At 44.4% G+C, this 25,752-nt stretch overlaps 2 protein-coding genes across 2 annotated transcripts; one reads left to right on the forward strand and one right to left on the reverse strand.

Moving 5' to 3' along the window:
* Positions 1–1,798: 1,798 nt before the first annotated feature.
* Positions 1,799–17,535, forward strand: BSDC1 (BSD domain containing 1). Its single transcript, XM_026673715.2, is given in 12 exon segments — positions 1,799–2,093; positions 3,476–3,536; positions 4,371–4,487; positions 4,698–4,865; positions 4,960–5,014; positions 6,164–6,279; positions 8,272–8,340; positions 8,501–8,585; positions 10,419–10,723; positions 10,725–10,935; positions 11,456–11,562; positions 14,973–17,535. Coding segments are annotated over 12 exon segments (1,338 nt in total). The 5' UTR covers positions 1,799–2,082; the 3' UTR covers positions 15,006–17,535.
* A 1,328-nt stretch (positions 17,536–18,863) lies between these two features.
* On the reverse strand, positions 18,864–23,456 carry TSSK3 (testis specific serine kinase 3). Its single transcript, XM_026673716.2, has 2 exons — positions 22,844–23,456; positions 18,864–19,544 (listed from the first exon to the last, which is right to left on the reverse strand). Exons 1-2 carry the CDS (start codon positions 23,013–23,015, stop codon positions 18,883–18,885), a joined length of 834 nt encoding a protein of 277 aa, XP_026529501.1. The 5' UTR covers positions 23,016–23,456; the 3' UTR covers positions 18,864–18,882.
* Positions 23,457–25,752: the final 2,296 nt, after the last annotated feature.

Below are 25,752 nucleotides of genomic sequence, written 5' to 3' on the forward strand. Positions count from 1 at the left end.
AGATGAGGTTTATCGAGTTTTCACAAGATATGCGATGAGAAATAGCTTACCAAGAGAAGTTCACATTAGATTTACAAAGAAAGCCATTAAAACACAAATATTGCAAGTGGCAAAAGAGAAAACATTGAAATATAAAGACAAGGAGATTGTGGTCTTGAAACAAATACCCAGAAGAGTGAGAGAGATGAGAAGAGAATATCGAATCAGGAAATGCTACTTAAAAAAGAGGTGAATGATGGCTGATTCCAGAAGGTTTAATGTTCACATGGCAAGAACAGAGACATAGAATTGACTCAATTGAGAAAGCAGAATTATTTTATACAGAATTTTTTGGAGGGAAAGAGGAAGAGGCAGAAAAAGAGATCTCACTAATTGAATTCCAAGAGGACTGCCAAATGGCGACTGAAAAAGAAGGTGCAGTAGGTGGAAAGGTGGAAGCCAAAGAACAAGGTGAACTAAGATCTACAATAGCTGCTAAACTTAACTACAAAATAACCCAGGGCCAACCACACCAGCATATGGTCTCACAAGGGGTCTGAGGATCTCATCTCGGTACCTAATGGCAGTCAGGCTAGGTCTGTTGAGCACATGGAGGGCTGTGTGGCCCCCTAAAGAAATGCCACCCCACACCATTACTGACCCACTGCCAAACTGGTCATGCTGGAGGATGTTGCAGGCAGCAGAACATTCTCCACAGTGTCTCCAGACCCTGTCACATCTGTCACATGTGCTCAGTGTGAACCTGCTTTCATCTGTGAAGAGCACAGGGTGCCTGTGGCGAATTTGCCAATCTTGGTGTTCTCTGGCAAATGCCAAACATCCTGCATGGTGTTGGGCTGTAAGCACAACCCCCACCTGTAGATGCCGGGCCCTTATACCACTCTCATGGAGTTTCTGACTGTTTGAGCAGCCACATGCACATTTTTGGCCCGCTGGAGGTCATTTTGCAGGGCTCTGGCAGTGCTCCTCCTATCCCTCCTTGCACAAAGGCGGAGGTAGCGGTCCTGATGCTGGGTTGTTGCCCTCCTATGGCCTCCTCCACGTCTCCTGATGTACTGGCCTGTCTTCTGGTAGCGCCTCCATGCTCTGGACACTACGCTGACAGACACAGCAAACCTTTTTGCCACAGCTCGCATTGATGTGCCATCCTAGATGAGCTGCACCACCTGAGCCACTTGTGTGGGTTGTAGACTCCGTCTCATGCTACCACTAGAGTGAAAGCACCGCCAGCATTCAAAAGTGACCAAACCATCAGCCAGAAAGCATAGGAACTGAGAAGTGGTTTGTGGTCACCACCTGCAGAACCACTCCTTTATTAGGGGTGTCTTGCTAACTGCCTCTGCTTTCTACCTGTTTGTCTATTCCATTTGCACAACAGCATGTGCAATTGATTGTCAATCAGTGTTGCTACCTAAGTGGACAGTTCGTTTTGAGAAGAGACCGGACAGCCACTTGTTTGAAATGGTCTAGTCTTGTCTGTGCAGGGGGCTGGACTAGAAGACCTCAAAGTTCCCTTCCTCTGTTATTCTATTATTTTCTTATTTCTAGGTGGCCTTCGGTCCAGGACAGCTCTAGATCTCCATCAATTTCTAGGTTTTTCCCTTTCCGCGTGGTGCGCAACCGCCACCTTCCCGTTTCACCCTTTACTCTCCTGGAAACTACTACAGTGGGGAAAAAAATTTCCAAGACCGTTTCGAGCAAATAATTTTATCCTCGGCAGCTGCCGTAGCAGCTCCCAGCCGACCCGGAAAGGATCATAGAGTTCTTCTAAAGACAAGCCGTTCTCCGCGCTGGTCCTGCTACAGAAGAGGATTTTGCGAAAACAACGTGGATGGAGAATGTCTGGAAAAGATCGGCTTCTTCTGCTTGGAATGCAACGAAGGGCGTCCGCGCCATTCAGAATCCTCAACGGCCCCTTTTCTTTACCTCTGGGAGTCTGGTGGTAAAAGAGATGCCCGGAAGCGTATTTGTGATCACCGACGTCACGGAACGGCCGGAAGCTGCGGCTGTTGAGCTTGCGGAGGGGCGGGGCTTCAGCGGAGTGTCAAAGGTCAGTAAATATTGGTGACGTCAGCGGCCAAGATGGCGGAAGGGTGAGCTTCAGCGAGATCGCCGGGGGCGGCGCCGCAGCAAAGGAGGGGGCCGGGCGGGGGAAAGGAGCGAGGGCTCTCTGGGCATGTGAAGAGCGCTCGGCCCTTCTCTCCGGGAACTTCGCGCTCCGGTTCCTGAAATGAGGCGCTGGCGCTGCTGGGAGAACCAGAGGATGAGCTGCGGGACCGCTATGGGGAGAGGCGGGGGGCCGGGGTGAGGAGGGGGCGCCGGGAAGGCGGGCTCGGCGGGGGCGGGACAGGCGCTGAGGCGGCGCGCGGAGGGTCCCGGGGCGGCCTGGAGAGCAACGCTGGGCAGCCCTGGCGGTCGGGAAGAGCGGGGTGAGGGGCTGGAGGCGCCGCCCGGGGCTAAATCCGGTCCCCTTGGCCGGCTTGGATGAGCTGGAAACGGTTCCGAAGCCGCAACGTTCGGGCATCGGCTCCTTTCTTGTCATACGTTGACTTTAAACGTTGCTTTTGCTAGAGCAGCGTTTCTCGGCCAGGCTGGCTGGGGAATTCTGGGAGTCGCAGTCCCCCCCCCACCATCTTAAAGTGGCCGAGGTCTTGAGAAGCTTTGGGTGGGAGCAGGGCTGGCCCTTTCATGCTTGGCCCACTTCAACGCCCAGCTCAGGAATTCTGGCGGTTGAAGTCGACAAGAAGGGCCAAGATTCCCCACCTCTGGGTTAGACGCAGGGGTCTCCAAGCTGGGCCGCTTTAAGCCTGGTGGACTTCAACTCCCAGCAAAGCTGGCTGGGCAATTCTGGGAGTTGAAGTCCCCCAGGCTTAAAGCGGCCCAGGTTGCAAACTCCTGGGCTAGAAGACGGTGGGTGAATCCAGTAAAGTTACATTCTCTTTCTGCCACCCAGACTAAGTTACCTGCTGAAGTATGGGCTCACGGCCTAATTTTCTTCATTGCTATTAGAAGAATTGGTGTTTATTTTGTTTGTTGCTTTTTTTACACATGGCAAATTCAGGAAGCTTGAAGTTGATGCCAAAACTAGAGTCATATACAGTCAATATGACCCTGGACATTTGTATTGCCATCGTCTTTGAATATTATTAGTTGATATTCTGCTTTTCATAGCTGTGCCCCTCAATTCTAATTGGCTTTAATTAGAAACAAATTGGATCTCTCAAGTTTTGTTAGCCACTAAAAGAAAAATTAATGTTTTAATATCTTCTATTATTTCATTTAGTTTTTTTTTTTTAAATCAAACCTTATACCAAATAATAATGATTGCAAAAATAATTCATACAAGATCCTGGGATATGATTAGTTTAGGATTGTTGAAGGTGCTCCAGTTACTTGAAGACAGGATTCAAGTAATCTACCAAATGTTAAAACATAGTTAGCAACTATTCAGCTTTATATGTTTCTCCTGTAATAGGGAAGATGGAGGCTGGTGGAGGAGCTGGCTACAGCAAAGCCTTCAAACTGTCAGAGAGAAGGTAGGCAGAATTTTTGGAATTATGCAATAAATAAAGAGCAATGGCCTAAAGGAGCAACTTTGGGGTGCTTCTTAATTTTGAAGCATATTGAGTGTTTGAATCCTTTGTTAAAAACAGTTATTTTTAAACTTCTGTATTACTGGTCAGTCATTGGTTTTGCGGGAAAGACTTTGCTTGTTCTTTGCATTGGAAAGGGCTGGGATAGGAGTCCAGACTTAAAACGATGAGATGCCAGTTGAAATTCCTGTTTGTTGACAAACTTGCCAGGTGGCTTTGAACAAGTCACCTGCCTTTGCTTCATCCAGTATGCTATTTAATAATAGAGATTTACTCATGTTGTTATGAATCCAGTAATGACTTTAAGCTATTTTGGCTTTTAAAGGCTTCCCCCATCAATTAAGTACAGTTTAAAAAGCATCCAGAACTCCATTTTGTTGCTGGTCAGATGCTTAACTTTAAAACATTAAAGTAGAACATGCTAACTTGGCTGGAAATGCTGTTCTCCATTCAGAGCATAAATCTTGGAATTGTAATACACGAGCACCAATTAGGCACTATTATTATTAATTTGAGCCTTTTTACAAACTGGATGGAAAAATATAATTTTACTTAATATATGGAAAAGAAACTGTAATAAAATAACTGAGCCATCAGATATCTAGCTTTGATTTTTTTAAAAAGATTCCGTTGTATTCTCTTACTGGTCATGCATTGGAGTGATCAGAAATTTCTGGCTCCACATTGCCATTTCCCTGCACCTCCTTGTTTAAGTAACAGCAACTGTGCTCTGACTTACCACACAAGAGTCAGTGCATCCATTCTCTCCCTCCGCAGTCTACAGAGGCCTTGGAGTTCATGAAACGCGATCTGACAGAATTCACTCAGGTGGTCCAACATGATACAGCTTGCACCATCGCTGCTACTGCCAGTGTGGTCAAAGAGAAGTTGGCTGTAAGTAAAGGGTCTCATTACGGAGATGAAGGGATGCATAGCAAGGGGAAAGTACTGTCAGAGTTTCTTTTGTTTTAGTACATTTTTACCAAGTAGACTTTGTTTTGCTTTGACGTATAACCTCACCCTTGGTAAAACTTTGTAGGATGTTACCATTTCTGCTTCTGGTGGTTTAATTTTGTTTCATTGTCTCTTTTTGTGTATGTAAAGACGGAAAGCTCTTCGGGGACAACGGAAAAAGTGAGAAAAGGACTCTCCAACTTCTTGGGTGTTATTTCAGACACATTTGCACCCTCCCCAGATAAGACCATTGACTGTGATGTCATAACCCTGATGGCAACTCCATCTGGGACCACAGAGTTGTATGACAGTGCCAAGGTACATGGCAGCCCTCCCAACCCTAAAATTGAGCCCTCCCCCCTACTGTGAATGCCTTTTGTTCATATAATTTTACCTGTCTCTTCTCTTCCAGGCTCGGCTCTATAGCCTTCAGTCTGACCCTGCCACTTATTGCAATGAACCTGACGGTAAGTGGAGAAGTAATCAGAGGCAGGGAAGCTCTGAGAGGGAAATTATATAGAATGAAGTCCTCTGGACAATAGGGGAGTCATCTACAAGATAATGAGTACAGTTGCCATCATGTTTTTATGTTCATAAAAGCAAATCTTTGAAGAGTACAGGCTGCTCTTACAAAAATCCAATCTCTAGCTCTCAGGTCTACAATAGAAAGATTAAGCAGAGCCCGGGCAACAGATGAGAGACTGGCAGTTGTTATTATAATGGGAGGCCGAGACTCATTCAGCCACAACTGATCAAAGTATGTTTGGATAGCTACAAGCAAAGTTATCCATGGTAAAAATCTGAGAAATTTGTAAAATAATCATTGCAAGTGAGATCCAGGTTGCATTTTAAGCAAACTTTAAACTTTTTTTTTTTTTTTTGGGGGGCTTGCTATATTTTTCCTCATTGCTTTCCATTTGCCTGACCCTAGTACCTTCCACTCCAATTCCCTGAATGGTTTCCTGGCTAGGAGATCAGAAAATAAGAGGAAATTGGCTGAGCTGGGAATGGTGCGGGGCTTGCTTGACTGTGGGTGTTTGCCAAGACTTCAGATTGCCTCTCCCATCACTTCCAAACTGGAGGGCAGAGAGGGACAGTGTCCCACATTCCCCTTTCCTGTAGTGGGTAGTGGTGGCATGTGAACATTGCTCTTTAGCATTGAAGGTGATGGTATATTGTTTTCTGTGGTAGGCTAAGCATGCTGGCAAATTTCTCAGGAAGGAAGGCTAATAAATTAGGATGTTTTATTTTTGAAAATAAAAGATGGAGTATAAAATGCTTGTTTGCATATGGTAGTTATGGAATTCACAGTACATCTCGGTCTCCCATGCCTCCTCTTTCTAGCATGCTTCTTTAGAACCTTGATTTGATCCATCAGACCCTTCTTGTCTTGTTATTTAAGACTGTAGCTTCCCAAACAAAGGAGGAGGGTTGGCTTTGAGAAGTCCATGTCCTTTGATCAGGAGGTAGGGCTGTGGCCACAGGTCGGGCTTTGTCAGTGCAGAAAATGAGATTTAGTCTTATGGGCCAAGGAGGCTTTTGTGATTGTGGCTATTATCCTTGTTCGTCTTGGCATAGCTGTGGTGGTTTGGTGGACGTAGTATTTTCTCCTGCAGGACCACCTGAACTATTTGAGGCCTGGCTTTTGCACTTCAGCTTGGAGGAGAAGAAAGGAGAGATATCGGGGTTTCTGGGAAACAGCCCGTCGATCCGCTCCCTCTACTCCAAAATGGTAAGCTTGGCTCCATCTTTCCTTCAAGCCAATGTAGAGGAGTTTGTTGCTTGAAAATATCTCTGGCACTATATGTTCCTTTGACTTGTTTAGCAGCTTAGTGTGTGATATGGAGGCTTCTCTGAGACAGGCATTTTCTCAAAGTTTCCTTTTATTAGAGTAGTTATCCTGGCACATCTGGGAAAACCCTACGCTGAGAGTTCCAGGTTTTCCCTCAGAAAATCAAAATCCAAAACCCAATCCCTGCACCCATCAGTCCATCATATGGTCCAATCACCATCTGCCCAACAAGAGACATCTCTTCAACTCCTCCTCCTCCAGGTGCAGGAATAACATGACTTTGACCGAAAAGAAGAATGCTATTATGTCTAACTACCAACACTAAAAATTCCCCTCTCCTACTTTCCCAGTGCACAGGAATGTGGCAGTGTGGAAGCTTCTGGTATTAATACGGTTTCCAAAGCTGACACCTTGTTTTTTCCCCTTGCCAAATATATTTTAATATTGTTTTATTTAATTCTTCAAAATGTTTTTATCCAGTTTTGTTGGTATTGTTTATAGTAATCTTGGCAGGATCTTCATTTTTATGGTGGCTACTCTTCCCATCAACGATAGATGTAGATTTTTCTACTTCTACAAATCTGTTTTAATTTGTGCCAATTTGTAATAATTATGTTCTTTAATAGTTACACATCTTGCCATTAGTTGGATTCCTGAACGTTTAACTTTCTTGGCTATCCGTATACCTATTTTCCTCGTTCTTTTTTCTGTATGTCTGTAGCATTTTTAACTATTATTTTGTTTTTTTCTTTATGTATTTTCAGTCCTGCAACCTCACCATATTCTTCTATTTTCCTAATTAATTTAAATCATTTTCTTGTGTGTCTTCCAAGATAAAGACCAAATCATCTGCAAATGCCTGTAATTTATATTGTTCCTTTTTTAATTCCATACTTTAATCTCTATGTCTTGTCTAATATTTCTATTTAGCACTTCCAATGTCAATATGAATAGTAAAGGAGATAATGAACATCCTTATCTTGTGCCTTTTTATATTAAAATTCTCTGTTGTATCTCCATTTACCATTACCTTTGCTGTTTGTTATTGGTATATTGCCTTTATCATGTTAACAAATCACTCACCAAAGTCCATAGATTTTAATTGTAACAACATAAATTGCCAATTTACATTATCAAATGCTTTCTGTGCATCTAAGACGATCAACACCATTTCTTTTCCAGGATGTGCTTCATAATATTCCAGTGTATTTTAAATCCTTCTCATATTTTAATCTGTCTCTTGGGCAGGAAGCCATTTTGATCTGAATGTATAAATTCATTTAGAAACCTTTTTAGTCTCTCTGCCACTATTGAAGCTTATATTTTATAGTCAGCGTTCAGTAAAAATATGGGATTTTTTTATCTGCATTAAATCTGAGTCTCCTTTTGGAATCAAAAGTAATATTTGCTTCCATCCACAAATTTGGTACCTTCGCATCAATCAATCATTATAGACTCCCAACACTGATAGGCCTAAAGTATCTTGTAAACATTTGTAAAATTCTGCCAGCAGCCCATTTGGTCGTGGTGTTTTATTATTATTTTGTCTCTTGATCACTTCTGACAATTCCATCATTGATATTCGTTCATTTAACATAGCTTTTACTTTTTCTGGTACTTTAGGTAGTTCCACTTTTTCCAAATATTCTTTAATTTTCTCTTCTGAAACTTTTTCTTGCTCATTCAGCTTTTCATAATAATCTTGAATTATTATTTTTTTTAATCCTCATTTTGGTGGTATAAAGTTCCTTTCTCATCTACCAGCCTATATGCAAACTTCTCTGTGTCCTTTGTCCACTCATGGGTCATCCCTTGGTTAATGCACACATCCATAAAGGCGGGGTTGCAAGTGTGGCTTTTTTGCATTTTGGGTGAAACGAAGGCAATTGTGGTTTAGGAAAGTTTACGCTTTTCTCCCTCTGATGGCCTTAGGTGCCTGTGGCCGTCTCCCACTCGGAATTCTGGCAGCGGTACTTTTATAAAGTCCACCAGCTGGAGCAGGTGAGCATGCAGAAAAGGCAGGGCTTTGCCCAAGGAGGATGGGTTTTGCCTGGCAGCTGTGGTTGTGGGTGTATACTCGCTCTCTTGCTCTCTGTCCCCGTTTGGCAGCAGTGCCGGTCAGACTGTTGCTGATGATTGTGTGCCTTCTCTGTCATCCCAGGAGGAGCTCCGGAGGGATGCTCTGAAGCAGCGGGCAGAACAGAGTGTTCACTCAGAAGACCCGGGATGGGAGGAGGAGGAGGAAGGTAAGGGAGCCATAAGTTCTGAACCTTCCCTGAAAGGACCTGGTCCTTTCGGGACTCCTGGAGGGAGACGGCTGCAGGAAAGTCTGCCCCATTCGGAGATGCCCCTGATGACTTCTCTGCGGATCAAGGAAATGGAAGGATAGAAGGCAAAGGGTGTGGGGGCGATTGTGGTCGGCATCAGCAGAGAGAGAGGCCAGGTGTAAGATACTTAGGGTGCAGCCTGCAAAGTGGTGGCCCTCGAAAGCCAAGAAAAGGGCTCAGGCCTCCAGGGAGCGACAACAGTCATTCAGTGTTGGCAGAATAACCTCGTCAGTGTCTAATGCAACCAGGAAGACGGAGGAAATGCCTGCTTCAGAAAGGTTCTGGTTCTGGGGGCTGCAAGGTTATAGATGGATCTTCTAAGCAACTGTCCAGCTTTCCCTTTAGGGGCACTCTGGGCCTCTCATGATGCCACCCAAATGAGCAGAGCTAACCTTTTGAGCCTGTTTGAGGACAGTCGCTGGAATTGGAAAGTAAAGTATTTTTGTCCCATAAAATTCCCCCTTTCTATACCAAAATTCTGTGAGGGTGCTCACTCTGCTAGCTGCGCAACCCTCCTTTTGGGATTCTCAAGCAGCATCCATGTTAATAGCGTCCTACAAAGGTGTCCAGCAATTCACTGAGTAATGACGAGGGCCTGGTTTGCAAATCATATGCAGACATCAGTTGGCTCTTGACTTTATGAAATATGTGAATCTCTTTTGTGAGGGGCTTAAAATTAGTATTGATTCCTGACAATTGCCTGAATTGGTTCCTGCAATTTTCTTATCAAGATTTTATTTTGAATTGACTTCTTAGGACTGAGATAGAATGAATGTGCCAAGGATTGTCCCAATTTGCTTCATGCCCCGAGGCTGCCTCGTGGATGTTCCCTTAACCTCTCATTCCCCCTGACTGGCTCACAACCTGAATCTCCGTATTAGCTACTGTTAGCTATGTTTTACACCAGTGTAGCTTCTCCAGTACACCCCAGTTTTATAAACCTTGCTCTGGTATTATGTCTGTAGGAAGCCAAAACTCTGGGTAGAATCAAGGAAAATACCGCATTCACCTTGTGGTTTCAATTATCATTGCTTGTCATGACTCCCAAGAATTGCCTGATCAGAATTGCCTCTAAATGTAGCAGTGCCCCAGGGTTGGAAGCTGCAGGGAAAAGATGACACCGGTCACGAGGGTAGAGCCAGGAAATACTCGTGTGAGACATCTTGCTTGGAATTAATGTGTAAAATTAAAGGTGCCTTGACATTCGGAAGGTATTTAAGGTCAGGAGCCAAGGGTAGAGAAAGGAAAAAATCCTATTTTCTGCTATGTCCAGGGAAGACGATGCTATCATTGGAGCATCATGTTGGTAGTCCTTGACTTACAACCATTCCACTTAGTGACTATTTTAAATTACAGTGGTACTGAAAAAATGACTTAGGACTGGTATTCACACTTCGACTGTCACAACATCCCCACGGTTCTGTGATCAGACTTTGGCAACAGGCAGGTATTTAGGATTGTTACCGTGTCCCAGATTCATTTGCAACTTCTGACCATCGAAGTCAATGGGGGAAGCGGGATTCATTTTAACGACTGCATGATTCACTTAATAACTGCAGTCATTCCCTTACCTGTGGCAAAAACGTTGTAAAACCGAGCACTCCTAACTTCACCGCCCGCTTGCTTAATGAAGGGAATTCTGGTCCCATTTGGGTTTGCAAACCAAGAGCTGCCTGTGTTGATTTACCTCATTTTGCTTTCCTGACATGGTTTCCTACGTCATCAGTGCTGCTTCTTCTTCTCTTGACACAGAGGAATTTCTTGGATCCTTTTCCTCCTCCTCCCCCCAAGCAGAGTCTTCCCAGCCTGCACTGCCAGCTTGCCCCACCTTGGCGGCAGAAGCCGTTCCGACCCTGGAGGCCTCGGTGGAGATGTGGGCCCCTCTGAGCCCCACCCCAGCAGAGGCGACCCCCTCAGAAAGCAGCGAGAGCATCTCCCTGGTGACCCAGATCCCCAACCCCACCGCTGGGCCAGCCTCCCCCTTACAGACTGGAGCCCCCCCTGCGGGAGCTGGGGACAATGTCCGGAAGCTGCAGGAAGCTGGCAGAGATGAGCAGGGAAGCTCCTTGGCCAAAGCAGGGAAGCCTGCGCAGCCTCCTCTGCCCCCCCCAGGAGGCCAAGGCCTCTTCAGAGCAGCCCAAGGAGTGTGCAGAGAGCAGGTCAGGCAGCAGGACAGAGACTCTGCGAGAGGACGCACCTCTGGACTTACGGCTCTTCGAGCTCAATTCGGACAGCGGGAAGTCCACGCCCTCCAATAACGGGAAGAAAGGTAAGCAGCTGGAAACCTGCCACCTTTTCTAAATATATGTAGTTTTCAACCTATGACCGTGATGGAGCCAGTTGTAAAATGGGTCATAAATTGAGCCACCTATACGACAATCGTGTAACCTTTTCATTAAGCAAATGCCATAGTCCCTAAGCAAACCAACTGGTTTTCTATGGCCAGTTTTGCCCCCAAACAGGAGTAAAAGCTGTGGTAAAGTCTGGCCATGCGCCCATGTGACCTCAGGTGGTCCTAGTGGTGGTGGGAGCACTCGGGGCCTGAGACTGGAGAAGACACAGACTGCCAAGAAGGCGAGAAAGGATGTTGAGAAAGAGAAGTAACAGCTGGAATTGTTTCAGTGCAAGATCCCTTTCAGGCCAGGCTGCTGCATTTGAGGAGGCTGCTTGTCGGGGGGTTTTCATGAAACCGGCACCTGCTAATTGTTGCATGCAAAGGTTCAGGGGCTGCTTGTTCAAAAGCCTGCTTTTGCAGCTGAGCCTGTGTGGTCTTTTCCTTCCTGTTTCAGGCTCGAGCACAGATATAAGTGAGGACTGGGAGAAGGACTTCGACCTGGACATGACGGAGGAAGAGGTTCAGCTGGCCCTTGCCAAAGTAGACATCACTGCAGCAGAGGTAAGCGCTCAGGGATAGTCCGATGCAGCTGAGGAAGTCCTGGGGAGAGGCGTAGGCTTCCATCATACCTTCTGTTTGCTGGGCCTTAGCTGAATGGAACAAAATCCGTTTGGCATTTGACACGCACCATTCGTAAAATCTCATTAAAGGACTTCTGGCCAGCGCAGGCAACCCTTTCTCACTTGGGCCTGTTAATTTGAGAGTTTAGTTATATGTAGGATATCACAAAGCAGCATTTGTTCAAGTTCCCATTTTACTGGTAAAGCACTAAGGCTGGGAGTGTGTCAGATGACTCTCCTCTAAGACATGCAAAGAGAAATGTGACGTTGACATACCGACTGTCCATTTCTTCTCTGGATTCTTTTCCCCACTGATTATCTGGCTGTCCTTTAGGGAAGCTGTATGTTAGATGGCAGCCTTGAAGGGATGTTCAGAAAAGATTTTGGGGGGCTCCCACATGTTTCTGTTAACAATGGAACTTTATTACATTGGATATGTTATTTTGGTAAATCAGTATTTCTGAAACTTTGCAACTTTTAAGATGTGTTCCTGAATTCCCCAAACAATAATAGTTTTTATAAAGGAAAGCAGCCATGTGCTAAAAGCAGCTCTTAGAATTTGCTTCTGGCCACCAAGAACCTGGACTAGCCAAGATTAGGGCTACATATTTCAACATTCTAACAGTCCCACCCACCAGCCTCTCTCCGCCCTTCTTTTAATCACATGGTGATTCAGTTATATTGGCAGACTCAGGCTGAGGAGTAGATGGCCGTTCCTCTCTGTCAGGACAGTATTGCAGAAACTCTGTTGGTCTAGGAGAGAAAGTCTAATGCCCAGTGGGCAAAGAAGCTCCTCCCTCAAGAAAAGCAATCGGGTGTGTGTGTATGGAGGTAGGTGTGTGTGTGTGTGTGTGTGTGTATATATATAATGTTAAGTTTTCGCGGGTACTTACATGTATGGTATTCAGCTTTGTTTGGGTATTTTCCCATGTCATTGTAGTTGTGCTTTTAAAGTTGTAGCAACGTTTCAGCAGAATCTCATCTGCCATCATCAGGCTTACAACTTTAAAAGCACAACTACAATGACGTGGGAAAATACCCGAACAAAGCTGAATACCATACATGTAAGTACCCAAAACTTAAGAAACACACACACACACACATATCTGTATATATATATATATATTATGGACTCAGACAAACACAATACAGAAGCCTGAAGATGATGAATCATCACTCTGAGAAGCACAGAGCTGAAGACAGAAGCCTGAAGATGATGAATGAGACTTCATCGAAACGTTGCCTAGATACTTCCAATCTTACGCGGGAGAAAACCCGAATAACCAAAGATCCACACACCTGAACAGAACACACCTCCAGCCAATCAGAACATGTCCAACCCCCCAACCAATCAGAACACAGCCAAACCCCCAACCAATGAGAACACACCCCCACCCAATCAGAACACAGCCAAGCCCCCAACCAATGAAGTCACACCCCCACTAGCAGTTAAAAGGAAGAAGCAGCTGCAAGCTCACATCACTCTGAGAAGCACAGAGCTGAAGACAGAAGCCTGAAGATGATGAATGAGACTTCATCGAAATTCGGGTATTTTCGGGTATTTTCCCACGTCATTATAGTTGTGCTTTTAAAGTTGTAGCAACGTTTCAGCAGAATCTCATCTGCAACTACAACTTTAAAAGCACAACTATAATGACGTGGGAAAATACCCGAACAAAGCTGAAGGCCATACATGTAAGTACCCGCGAAAACTTAAGAAAACAAATATATATATATATATATACATACACACACACACACATACACACACACACATATATACATATATACATATATATACACATACACACATACATACATATATACATATATACATACATACATACACACACACACACACATATATATATACACACACACATACATACATACATACATACACCTATACCTATAGATATAGATATACCACTCACACATCATCACAAAATCTCCAGAACGTTAAAGCCTACAAACTTGAAATTTGGTCCATATGTTCCTCTTGGCTTCTAGGGTCTTGTTGAGGTAATTCCCTGTTAGGAGAATGAGCGCATACAGGGAGACGTATTTGAGAGTAGTGTTTGAATAATACACATACAGTACACAGATACACTGTACAGTAAATGTAGGTTTTTACTTCCAGAAACGTTAAGCAAAGTCCAAAATAAGCAATCCAAAGTCATTCACAAGTAAATCAGTCAGTTTTCAATCCAGGGATAATCCAAATATCAAAGTCCAGTGTCAGAAAACAGTTCAGTAACAGACTTACATTAAATCCAGTAATATCAGTCAATTAGAAGAAATGGAGCAACGGCAATACTTCCCAACAGAAGGAAACAGAGATACACTCACACTCTCTTCTGAGACTCAGACTAAGACAAACCAGGTTTCTGGTTCCATCTTATGGCCATTTGAGAAACCACACCTGATTACAGTTTTGCATTTTCTTAAAGTTACAGTTTTAAAATGTTTATCCTGGTTTATATATATAGCTGTTAGGTGACCCATATTCCTAACAGGTCTCACTAAGAAAGGATTTTTTGAAATGACCATCAGAGCATTTAGAGTATTTCCTATATTATTATTAACATTAACTTATTATTATTATTAACACGCTCTGATGCTAAGGAGTTCTACTCCTCCTCCCCACCTGAGAAGAAATCTGTTCCAAATGCAAAACACAAGCAGAGGAGTTTCAGTTTCAGAGCAGCACCAAGCAGCTTTAGTACAGAACAGTTGAGCTAAGCGACACCCAGGCTCCTTGCTGTCTCCTTGCTCACATAGCAAATACTCTTTCAGTTTCCAAACAGCCCTCAACTCTCACACACTGACAGGACGCTAGCCAGATGAATACCGCTGGATGCTGGTAGGCAGAGGCAGAAATTTTTCCCCCTTATTTTCCTCCCCAAAAACTAAGTCTGACTACATAGTTTCGTAGTGAAGCACAGGTATCGAGCTAGTTTAAATATAAAAGTAAGTTCAATACAGATGAGAAAGAGTTTTGGACGAATGCGTGTATCTGTTCATCTAAAAATCTTTTTCATTCATATTGAACTGCCTTTTATATTGAAATATATGCTCCTAGTAAACACACTGATGGGGGAATAATATTTCGAGCAGGTACATCAGTGAAGCTAAAGTGTGGGCAAGATAAAATTACAATCTTTGTTTAATTTACCTTGGCTTGAATGTCAAGTTGGCCAACCAGTTTAACTAAAATGCTTTAAATGATGATCCATTCTGGAACATTGTGGAATTCCTGCCAGGTTTCCGCTCGATCTCTTTGTAACCTCTTATCTAAAATGACACCTTTGTTGAACGCTCTCTGTCTCTTTCTCTCTCCTGTGTTTACAGATGGAAGACGAAGAATGGGAGGACTGGGAATAACAAGGGCCTTTGTTCTCCATGGGCTCCTTGGACTCAGCCTTGACCCTCCCTCCCCCCCCCTGCACCCCACCATCCAGTGTGAATTAAACCGCAGACCAACTGGTTCCTTTCTCTCCTGTAAAAGTGTTTTGGGCTGGCTACACTTCACCTCTGCGCAAGTCCTCTTTGGGAACTTGGCCCAGGACTCTCGCTCAGATCCCGATGGGGGTTAAGTTGTCCAGTGGGGCTGCAGAGCAGCGGCCTCTTTTCAGACCGTTCCCTTCCCCGGGCACCATGGATTGGATCATTCTCTCGCTTCTTTTGGCATTTTAGAGTGGATTAGTATGGGGTGGGATGAATTATCCGTTCGAGTGATCTTCACAAATAATTAGGATTATTCCGCCTGTCTCTTTTCAGTCTGATAGCTTGCTAGCTATGCTATGTTGTGTGTCTTGAAACCAGCACAACTTGTAAGGATTTGCAGGAGCAAATCTCTTTGCTTACCTGTGTGGATTGCAGTCTTAAGAAGAAACTCTGCAAGACATTTTTGGCTCCTACTGACCTCCCCACCCCACCCCAAGACTCATAGTGCCTGGTTTGTAATTAACTTTTGCATAAATGAACCCATCTCTCTTCTCCTACCCCCAAATGTAAGCTGGTCCATTTTTCCTGGGAAGTGAAGCACTTTTTACAAACGAAATTATTGTTCTGAGGCCTTCCTCATATAATCCCATGGAGGATCTTGCATAAATTCCAGTTATGGAGGGGAACGGAGGACATTCCTCCTAAGTTGTCACAATCATGGCTAAGATCTATGCAAGGCCCCCGGTGAGGGGAGTGGCACACCCCTTGAGCTGTGCTCTACAGCGTTGCTTGGACTCAAGTATCCCTGGCCTCATTAGGAAGAGGCACCCTGGATCTTCCTGGAAGCATCTTCATTTGCCAAAGCTCCGTAACTGTTTGTCTTCCTCTTGCATTGATGCTGTTGGGAGCATCGGTAGATCCCCTTCTATAGATAGAAATCCTTGGGAAGCAACATGCTTGTGTTGAAGAGTTTGGGTTGTTCTCCACACTTGACAAAGATACTTCCTTATCCACATTCCTAGTCTAAATAATAATCTGTACAGGCATCTTCTCTTTTTTTAGGGAAAATGGGGGGAGGGGCAGAGTGGTGCTCCTCCCTTTTGACCTGCTTCAGATTTAGCTATTGCTGCCTTGCAGTGGAGTCTGACTATGACTGAGTCTCATTTTAGAACTCATCATGCTTTTAAAAAAATGGGTCCAAAAGGCACATTTATCTGCTTGGGATACATCAACAGGTGTTCCTCAACACACCCAACTGAATTTGAACAGAACCTGTGCTGGCTTGCTCATTGAAGTGGGCCAAGATCCCGCTTTTCTCTTTCCTCTGTCTTGTTCTAAGCAGCAGTTGAGAGAGGAAACCCCTTGAGAAGGCGACTCCATGTGCAGGGTCAGGAAAGGGAACATGGAGCCTGTGGAAGCTCTTGGGTCTCGGAGTCCCTGAGGTGTTTCTGATAAAAGACTGGCTTTTGGGGCTCCCCTGTGCCACCACATCATGAAAATCAGTATCTGTCTGAAGGACAATTGGAGTCAACCCTGAAACTAGAAGACATTAAAGAGGAGGGGAGATTTCCAAATTGGTCATCCATGGGAAATATGAGCAGGGATGTGATTCAGCCAGTGGAAGGAGGCTTACTCTGCATGCAGATGGCCGTCTGAAACTGAAGGAGTGCGGATAGATGTATGACGATCATGAACATGGCTTAGTTTGAAGAACTTCTAGCCGCTCTGATTTAAAATGACAGCTGGGAGTGGGCTATGTGGCAAACCAAATGAAAACTTGCAGTTCTGGAATAATTTTGTGCTTAAAAAATGAAGATATTTGCATTGTACAAGGGCCAGTTCCATCACGCTCCTTAGAAAAGGGCTCTTTGGATATATCAAGCAGCTTTCTGGATCAGGAGAATATTTGTCTTGAAAGGAACTCTGGTGATTTCTCCTAAAGGGCTAACCAGTCAGGGTGTAAATAGGCCCACCCAGACTAGGTCTCGTTACTGCACGGTCTAGAAGAGCTAATAGGTAAATGAGCGAGAAGGAGGGTCCTTAGAAAGGCAGCCCTCTGTTCTCAGTGTTGGTGTTGATGGGACAGAATAGTCTAGAGCAGCGTTTCTCCACCAAGGATCTGCGGGCTGGCTGTGCTTTGATGACACACAGGCACCCCGAGATGCTTTGCCATCAACAGGGAGAGGTTCCCATTTGTGGCAGGTTGCTGAAGTTGAGAAAAGTTGCTCTGGGATCTAGTGTTGGTGCTGGGAGACATCCGAGAGCTCCGGTTTCATCATAATTACTTTATTTTCTTTTTCTTAGTTGTGTGCAATATTATTTTTAAATTATGTGGCATCTCCCTGGACTGTTTTCTAGCTGGGGTGAACAAGTGACTCTAACAGCTGTTAGTTTTGTAATTATGACTTTCTCTTCACCTTTTACAGATTTGCCATTAATGGCAATTAAAGGAATTCTACAGAAATGACTTCATACTGGTTTTGTGATTTTTTCCCCCCCCATCCTCTGTAAGTTTTCAAGCAAATATCTCGGGTGGCCTGGGCCTTATTCTGTGCCAGACACAATGAAGGCAAGGAGCATTGCTACAGTGGACCTTGGCAGTGGACTTGGCTTTGATTGATATGCACACTTCCTGATCAGCCAGTCGGAAGGCCAAGGCAGGTGGTGGTGGAGATGCTCACCTCCTCCAACCTGCCTTGCCAAGTTCATAGAGTGAAAGGCGTGTCGGACTGACTCTCTCTCCAAAGCCAGCCAGACTATTGGCTGTACTGGCGGAAAGGGGTGGCATTATAGGACCAAGCTATATATTATAGGTGCTGCAGTGGACAACATTACTTTTCAGGAGCCTTGTTCCCTTGCTAGCATCTGGGAGTTCTCCCAATACATTTGCTAGCTAAGGGAGCTCAAAATAATTAGAATTCAAACCATTTCGAATTTGAAATGCCCCATTTTGAGTGTGAGTTACTCTGGGAAACAGGCTCTTTTGTTAATTTGGAAGCGGGTGCCTTAAAACAACAGTTTGATCTGTTTCCCAAGTTTTCAAGATGGCCTGGTTTGTTAAAGTAGGGGTTTCCAGTTTGATACTTTTCAAATTCAAAATGTTTTGTGGACCAGAAAACAAATCCCGGAGACACCGTTCCTTGTTGGAGCCCATATTTTGTACAGCTGAGCTCCAGGTTCAGTTCCTGGCAGCCTCCAGGTTTTTTTATTTCTATCTTGGGGACTCAGAAAAGCTCTGCCTTAGAACATACCACACACCCTCCTCAGTTATTCATGCCAAGGAACTTTGTGGAAACTTGGGCTAGGAATTCTGAGATTGGTTCCTTTAACCTATCCGGAAGGCACCAGGTTGGGAATGATTTTCTGGCAGCTCATTTGGATTACAGTGCTGGGTGGATCAACAAGTTGCTTTGGTTCATGACAGACCCTCCTTCCCTTTCCCAGTTGGGATACCAATGGATGGCATGCTACTGAAGAACAGCCAAGGGAGGAGACCTGCAGTTTTGAATCCTGTGGGAGGTTTCTAAGAGTCAACATTTCAAAGTGATTCTGTGTGTTTGAGAAATAAATTCCAGCAAGGGTTAGGTTAGATACCTTCACTCTATTTTTCTGGGTCTTTTGACTTATTTGTAACCACCTTTGCAGGCATCTTTGGATAAGGGAATGCAGTTCCTGATGAGGGGAATATTTAAAATGCCTCCCTCGGTGGATTAAGGATAGACTAGAAACTGAGCATAACGTTAAAATATATGTGAGCATTTTGGAAACAGCCTGTCCCCTTTTATTTGGGGAGAATTTCGACATGGTCCCGTCCTCAGGAACTTGCTAACCATGGGTGCCAACTCACTTCTTCGATGGAAGGCCTCAGGATCATGTCTGGTTCCAGGAGGCTTTTGAGAAGGTCCTGGCATTCCTCAGAGACCCCCAAGTGGCCGGGGATGGAGACCCCTTTCTGCTGGTGGCAAAGCATCTTGGGAATGTCTGTGTCGTCAAAGGGCAGGTTGGCACAAAGCATGACGTAAAGGACCACGCCCATGCTCCACACGTCGCCTTTCCTGCTGTCGTGGGGCACCCCCTGCAGCACCTCGGGGGCCGCGTAGGCCGTGCTGCCGCAGAAGGTCTGGCTCAGCTCCTTGCGGTTCTTGGGGAGCGACTTGGCAAAGCCAAAGTCTGTCAGTTTCAGGTTGAGCCCCTGCAGGAGGGCATTCTCACACTTGAGGTCACGATGCGCCACACCGCAGCTGTGGCAATAGCGGATGGCTTCTACCAGCTGACGGAAGAGCGCTTTGGCCCGGCTCTCGGGCAGGGGTCCCCCTTGCAGGACGCAGTCAAAGACATCGCCATTCTCTGCCAGCTCCATCACCAGGTAGATCTTTCCATCTGTGGACTCCAGCATCTCATACACCCGGATGATGTTCTTGTGGTCTAGGCGCTTGACAATCTGGAGCTCTCGAGGCAGGAATCTCTCAATGAACTCTGGGGAGGCAAAAGACAGAGTGGGCCAAAGCACAAGAAGTCTGACGACCATAGCTAATGAGAGATGATGGACATTATGCTCCTTGTGATGTTCCTGGCTCCCAGGGAAGGAGAATGGGTTTTTCTCTGAGGATGCTGGAAACATATTTTCTCATGTTGATTCACCTGGAATCCTGGACCTGAATCCTTCTGGTTTCTCCCAGGGTTCTCAGAATTGTAAATGATTAAAAGGGTACCATAGCATCCCAGTGCTGTTCAGCTCAAGCACCCAGACAGATCTGTGGGGAGGGGGGCATTTAGGGAACGGCCGTTCTCAAACTTTGCAACGCTGTGAGCCCTGAAATGAAATTGCATGGCTCCCTTCAATAAAACAAATTACTTCACTGAGCTTAGGTTGGGCAAGAAATAAACATGCCTGTTGATTAATGATTTCTTAATCTATCATGGGGGCTTTCAAATTTCATGGTACCCAACTGCCTCCTGAGAGGAGATGGGCGTGTTTTCAAACCTGTCTTGCAAAGGCACAATAGGAGCAATTGTCAATGCAGGCTCTCTGCTTTACCTGCCTTTGCAAGACAGGTTTGAAAACACGCCCATCCCCAGAAGTTAATGACCCCAGAAGGGATGGAAGAAAATAGTTCTGTATCTTTGTCACACGCAGCCTCAAATGAATCAAATATTTTGCATAGATTATTGGGAGAAAGTATCCCTGGTTTATAGATCAGTATATAAATCTATGTAACAACAGCAGTGAAGGTTATACAGCAGTTGACTTGGTGTCAAACCCCAGGAAGAGGATGGGGCCAGTCCCAAAATCCATTGGATTAAATATAGTTTGAATGTACATCAATTGAAATAATGGCAGGATTCCATCAGCTGCAATTCATCCCATTATATGTCTGAAAGTTTCAGATGGTGGGGGAACTGGCAAAACCTGCAAGTTATCATGGCCAAAGGACATTAGAAGGCAGGGCAGCCAGCTTCCTTTGGGACAAGAGTTTATAAGGCTGTGGCTATCATTCAAGGCTCCCTGCCTGACTAGATAGAGACTGACCTTCAAAGATGAAATCTCAAAAGGGTTTCCCAACAAAGATGATTGGAATGTTGGAATATTGGAAGTTTGGAATTTGACAACACCTGGAATGTTAGAGGTTAAGGGCTAATTTAAGCTGAACTTATACCCCTTGGTGTTTTCCTGGACCTGTACATGGTTGCCAGCTTACAACATAGAAAAACAGGGTTGGAAGGGACCTTGGAGGTCAGCTAGTCCAACCCCCTGCTTGATCAGGCGACCCTATACCATTCTGGACAAATGATTGTCCAATCTCTTCTTGAAAACCCCTAATGGTGGAGCACCCAGAACTTCTGAAGGCAAACTATTCCATGGATAAATTGTTCTCACTGTCAGGAAATTTCTCCTTAATTCTAGGTTGGATCTCTCTCAAAATCTTCCATCTATTACTTCTTGTCTGGCCCTCAGTGCTTGGAGAACAGGATGACCCTTCTCAGTATTGAAAAATGGCTATCATGTCACTCCTAGTCTTTCTCTTCATTAGACTAAACTTACCTAGCTCCCTCAACCATTCATTGCGTGCTTTAGCTTTGCCTCTAGACCCTTTATCGTCTTTGTTGCACTCTTTCTAGAGTCTTAGCAACTTTTTGTATCGTGACCAGAGCTGATGTAGTATTCTAAGTGTGGTCTTAACCAAGGCAATATAAGGCAGTATTAATACTTCATGCAATCTTGGTACCATCCCTCTGTTCATGCATCCGAGGATTGCATTGGCTTTTTTTTTCACAGTGTTGTTGAGCCAGGTACCACCTATTATATACCTGTCCATTTGTTTTTTCATACCTAAGTGTAAGACCTTATTTCTCACCACTGAATTGCATTTTGTTGAAGAGGGCCAAATGTTCAAGTCTGTCAAGATCCTCCGCATTTTGAATCTACTCTCCAAAGTGTTGTCTATTCCCCCCAGCTTGATGTCATCTACAAATTCCCCTTCAAGTACTGGGACAAAGAAGACCTTTGTGATACCCACTGCTTGCTTTTCTTCTTGTAGATGTAGTACCATTAAGGACTACTTGTTGAGTATGGTTTGTCAGCCAACTACCATATGTATCCATCTAGTGGTGGTGCTGTCTATCCTACATTATTTTATCTTAACAAGAAGTAGGCTGTGGTCTATTTTGTCAAATGCCTTACTGAAGGCATTTGACAAAATTACATGTCATTGTAATACATTGTTGCAAGTCTTTTTAAAAGTGTTGCATGTGTCACTCATACAGCAGTGTATTCTGGAAGATACCCCCTGATCATAAATAATTCAAGGAAGTTTTGGGGAATATAAATCCCCCTGGTTAGTCCCCATTCATTACATTCTTCGTCATCTTTACTTTTGCGTGAGATCCAATTTGCTGAAAGTTTTCACAGCACTAAAGGTAGGCTTGAAAAAATAGTGAATTTTCTGCCTGCTATGCCATGGGCCGAATGGCCAGGGACATACTTTCCATCAGAAGGGTCAGATTGGACCAAGAACATGTGTAGCCTCTGCGCAGACTGGAGCCACGTTAGATATGCTTGTTCTAAGGCAGGGGTATGAAACTCAAAGCCCGCAGGGTGCTTCAATCTGGCCCACGGGGCTGTCTTGGAAATAGTAAAGGACCAGCCCGTAGTGCTTCTGGAAGCCAAAACGGGGCACAGGGGGTACATGTGCCCCCCCCGCATCCTGTTTTGGCCAGCAGGGTGATGCAGAAGGCATCCGACTCCGTCTCCACCCCCCCACCCTGGCCGGCCCGCAGAAGAAAAGTACAATGCTGATCCGGCCCTCAAAGAAATCCAGTTTAACACTTCTAAGACTTCTGAAATGGTACTTATAGCTTATTGCCTTTAGGCAGATAAATAGCTCTTGGCAAGATAGATGCAGAAGGGACCAAAGTCTGCAAAACTGCAAATATACAACTGATGGTAGAATAAAAATGCACAGATCTATGTTTATAGGGACAACCCACTGGAGCATCTATATGGGGCAGGGAACAGCAAGTAAAATCACATATATCATAATGACATCATGGAAAGAACACAAATTATCTAATTTGTTTTGATGTCATAGTGAATTTTATTCTATGCTTATAGCGACATAGATTTTCTTTAGAGGTGGGACAAATGTTATTGGAAAGAATATTGCAGTGGGGAAAATTTGGCCCTTGGAAACTGAAATCCAGTTATTTCTAAAAACATGCCCTATCCCATTCCATCTGCTCTGTCTTGCTTTAGCGTTTTGTATTCTGCTCCTTACCTTCTGGTCCTCCCAGTTTGTCTATAATTTTCACAGCCACTTTTCGTTGGTGTTTTTTTGAAAAGGCTTCTTTGACCTTTGAATATGTTCCTTCTCCAATGGTTTTGCCCATCTGGTAACCATGGGAGAGAAGAAACTCCTCCATCGTGTCTTTCACTCGCTCGTCTGTCATTCTCAGGACATCCTGTCATCACAAAGTCTATACATCGCTGTCCTTCTCCACCCAGACCAGGGTCTGCATTGGCTGCAGCCCAGGATGCTAGATCATTTTTTCCTGCCCAGACAAGGTCCTTCGATGAGGGGTGAAACTGAGATTGGACATCTTGAAACTTGAGCCTCCATTGTGATGCAACCTTGTGTTGCCTGAAGACCAGGGAGGGAGGTAGAGACTTGGCACCAATGAGAAGCAGGCATACATCCTCCTCAGGAGAAGAAGGGTTGCTCCAGGCCTGACCCTTCAGGGGGATGTTGGGTTAACAAAAACAAGGGGCCCAATGCTGTGAGGCCTTGGGTAAGAAATCATTGTAGCTCGTATTGTAGTGTAGGTAAGGCTAATCATTATCAGATTGGACATGGATGGTTAAGTTGTCCACACCATGGAAGTCTGCTGGCTTGAAACTACTTGGCAGGGTTTGGGCCTAGCTACATCAGGCAAGCCTTAAGAGTAAGTATCACAAGTCCCTCAAACTCATGTCTTATTTAAGAAGATAATTGCTTAAGGAGTTCTACTTGTTGGATGTACTGGGAAGAGACTGAGCTTTAGATCAACCATCCAAATTCAGCAATTGAATTGGTTAGGAGAGGGAGATTCTACATAATATAGAAGAGAGTCTTTCCTCAGTCTTGGCTGGGAATTGCAATTACTATACCCAGAGGGCACAAGATTATAGCGAAACCTGATCCAAACAGTCATATTGATAAAAATAAATCCTGGTTTAGATCTCTGAATTGTGACAGTGGTGTGGATAAAGACACTATCTTTCAACCTAAGCTACTACGTGTGGATGTTTTCAGCTCCCAAAAGACATGTTGGTACACCAATCTGCAATCACAGGGGCTATAGCTGAATGATATTAGCAGAATTCAGAAGGGACCTTGGAGGTCTTCTAGTCCAACCCGCTACTGAAGCAGGAGAACTGAGATCATTTTAGACAAATGGATGTCCTGTTTCTTCTTAAAAGCCTCCAGTGTTGGAGCACCCACAACTTCTGAAGGCAAGCCATTCCATTGATTAATTGTTCTTACTGTCAGGAAATTTCTCCTTAGTCCTAAGTCGGTTCTCTCCTTGATTAGTTTCCATCTTCTGATTCTTGTCTTGCCTTCTGGTGCTTTGGAAAATAGGTTGACCCCGTCTTTGTGACACCTTCAGTATTGCCTGTCTTGATGAAATCGAATTCTTAGGGAAAACATTTGAAACATCACAAGAAGAAGCCCCAATGATTATGTCTAAAGCAACAGAACTGTAGAATTCATCTATAGGGACATAAGAGAACCTGTGGTAGACAGATATAGAAGTAGAACATTTAAGCCAATCTTTTCTTCTAAAAAGCCAACTCAGAGTGCATCACAGCAATTTCAGAGTAGGTGTGGTGAGGCACCTCTGCACCCTGATTTTGGTCTTGCTGTCAGGTAACCAGAGTGATTACTTTTGTAGACTACAAAGGCTACCTAAGCTGGGCATGAGAGAAGTTGAATCCTGGGAAGCCATGGTCTGGGGAGGGCTGCTGCAAGGAAGTCCTTCGACTGTTAGCCTAAAACATCTTTGTCATGTTTAAATAAGCTCTTACTAAACCCTTTCAAAGTTTCATGTTAGGCCCACCACAAAATTGTCTAGGCACATTCTTCAAGTTGGTAGCTGCAGTTATTTCCCTAAAGCAGTTTGCTCTTGAGACTCCTCATTGTTTAAACAGAAGGGTTTCCTTGGTTGCCGATGACGGTTGCCAAGAGGTCACAGTTTTGTTCTATGAACATCTTAAAGTGCCTTTTTCAGTAGCATGACTTCTTTTGATCAGCCTGGAAGCTGCCATCTTGAACGTTGAGAGCGTGGATGTCATTCACAGCCAGTAGATGTAGGTGAATGTTATGACAGTTCAGATCTGGAGAAACTGAAACGGGCATCACATTTCTCCTAAGAAATCTCCACCCCTGAGACAATTTAAGAGCAGACTTTGCTTTCTGTTATTTTCCCCCAGCTTAGGCAAAGTCTCTCCCCCACCCCCCACCCAAAAAAGCACCAGAACTAGTGCAGCTGCTGTAATCCAGGATAGCTGCAATTTACAATCAGGGAGAGTTGGGGGTTTAACTTTGGGAGGGGGGATTGGCAGGTACTCCCATGCAAACACTAATTTTTTATTGCAAACTTACTGTATACAAGTATAAGCAAATGCCAATAGAACATAGAATTGTGTAGGAAGTATTGGTCTTTTTATTCTCCTTGGCAAATTTTGCTCTGGAGGTTCAACGTGGTTTTTAAAAAATTATTTATTTAATTTGTGATGTCCTAGGTGCTCTCTGAGCTTGGCTGTTTCTTGCAGACATCGCATTACCCAAACTAGGTAACACCATCAATGCTAGTAAGGTGCGGGGTTTGCTCTGATTTTATATACTAGTGGCTTGCCCTGTCAGTGTTGGTGGGAATGGTCCTCCTGATGCTTCCTCAATTGGGTTCTTGTTTATTGTCAGCTTGTTGGTCTGAATTGATGGTTCTTTGATCAGAGTATTGCTTGCTTCTTGATTATTAATCTGATGTTAAAGTTGGTGTTGGCTGTGCTCATCTGGGTGTTTCAGTTCAAAGTCTTTATTGTCATGGTACATCGTGTATACAACGAAATTGGTTTAGCTCTTTTTGTTTTCTTTTTGGCTTTTTGATGGTCTCCTTTGATTAGTATATAGATATTGTTTGTTTGTGT

This window comes from Notechis scutatus, chromosome 8, assembly GCF_049901735.1.
Source record: "Notechis scutatus isolate UNSWTSFEM ecotype Mainland chromosome 8, rNotScu1.2, whole genome shotgun sequence".
Taxonomy (NCBI): Eukaryota; Metazoa; Chordata; class Lepidosauria; order Squamata; family Elapidae; genus Notechis; species Notechis scutatus.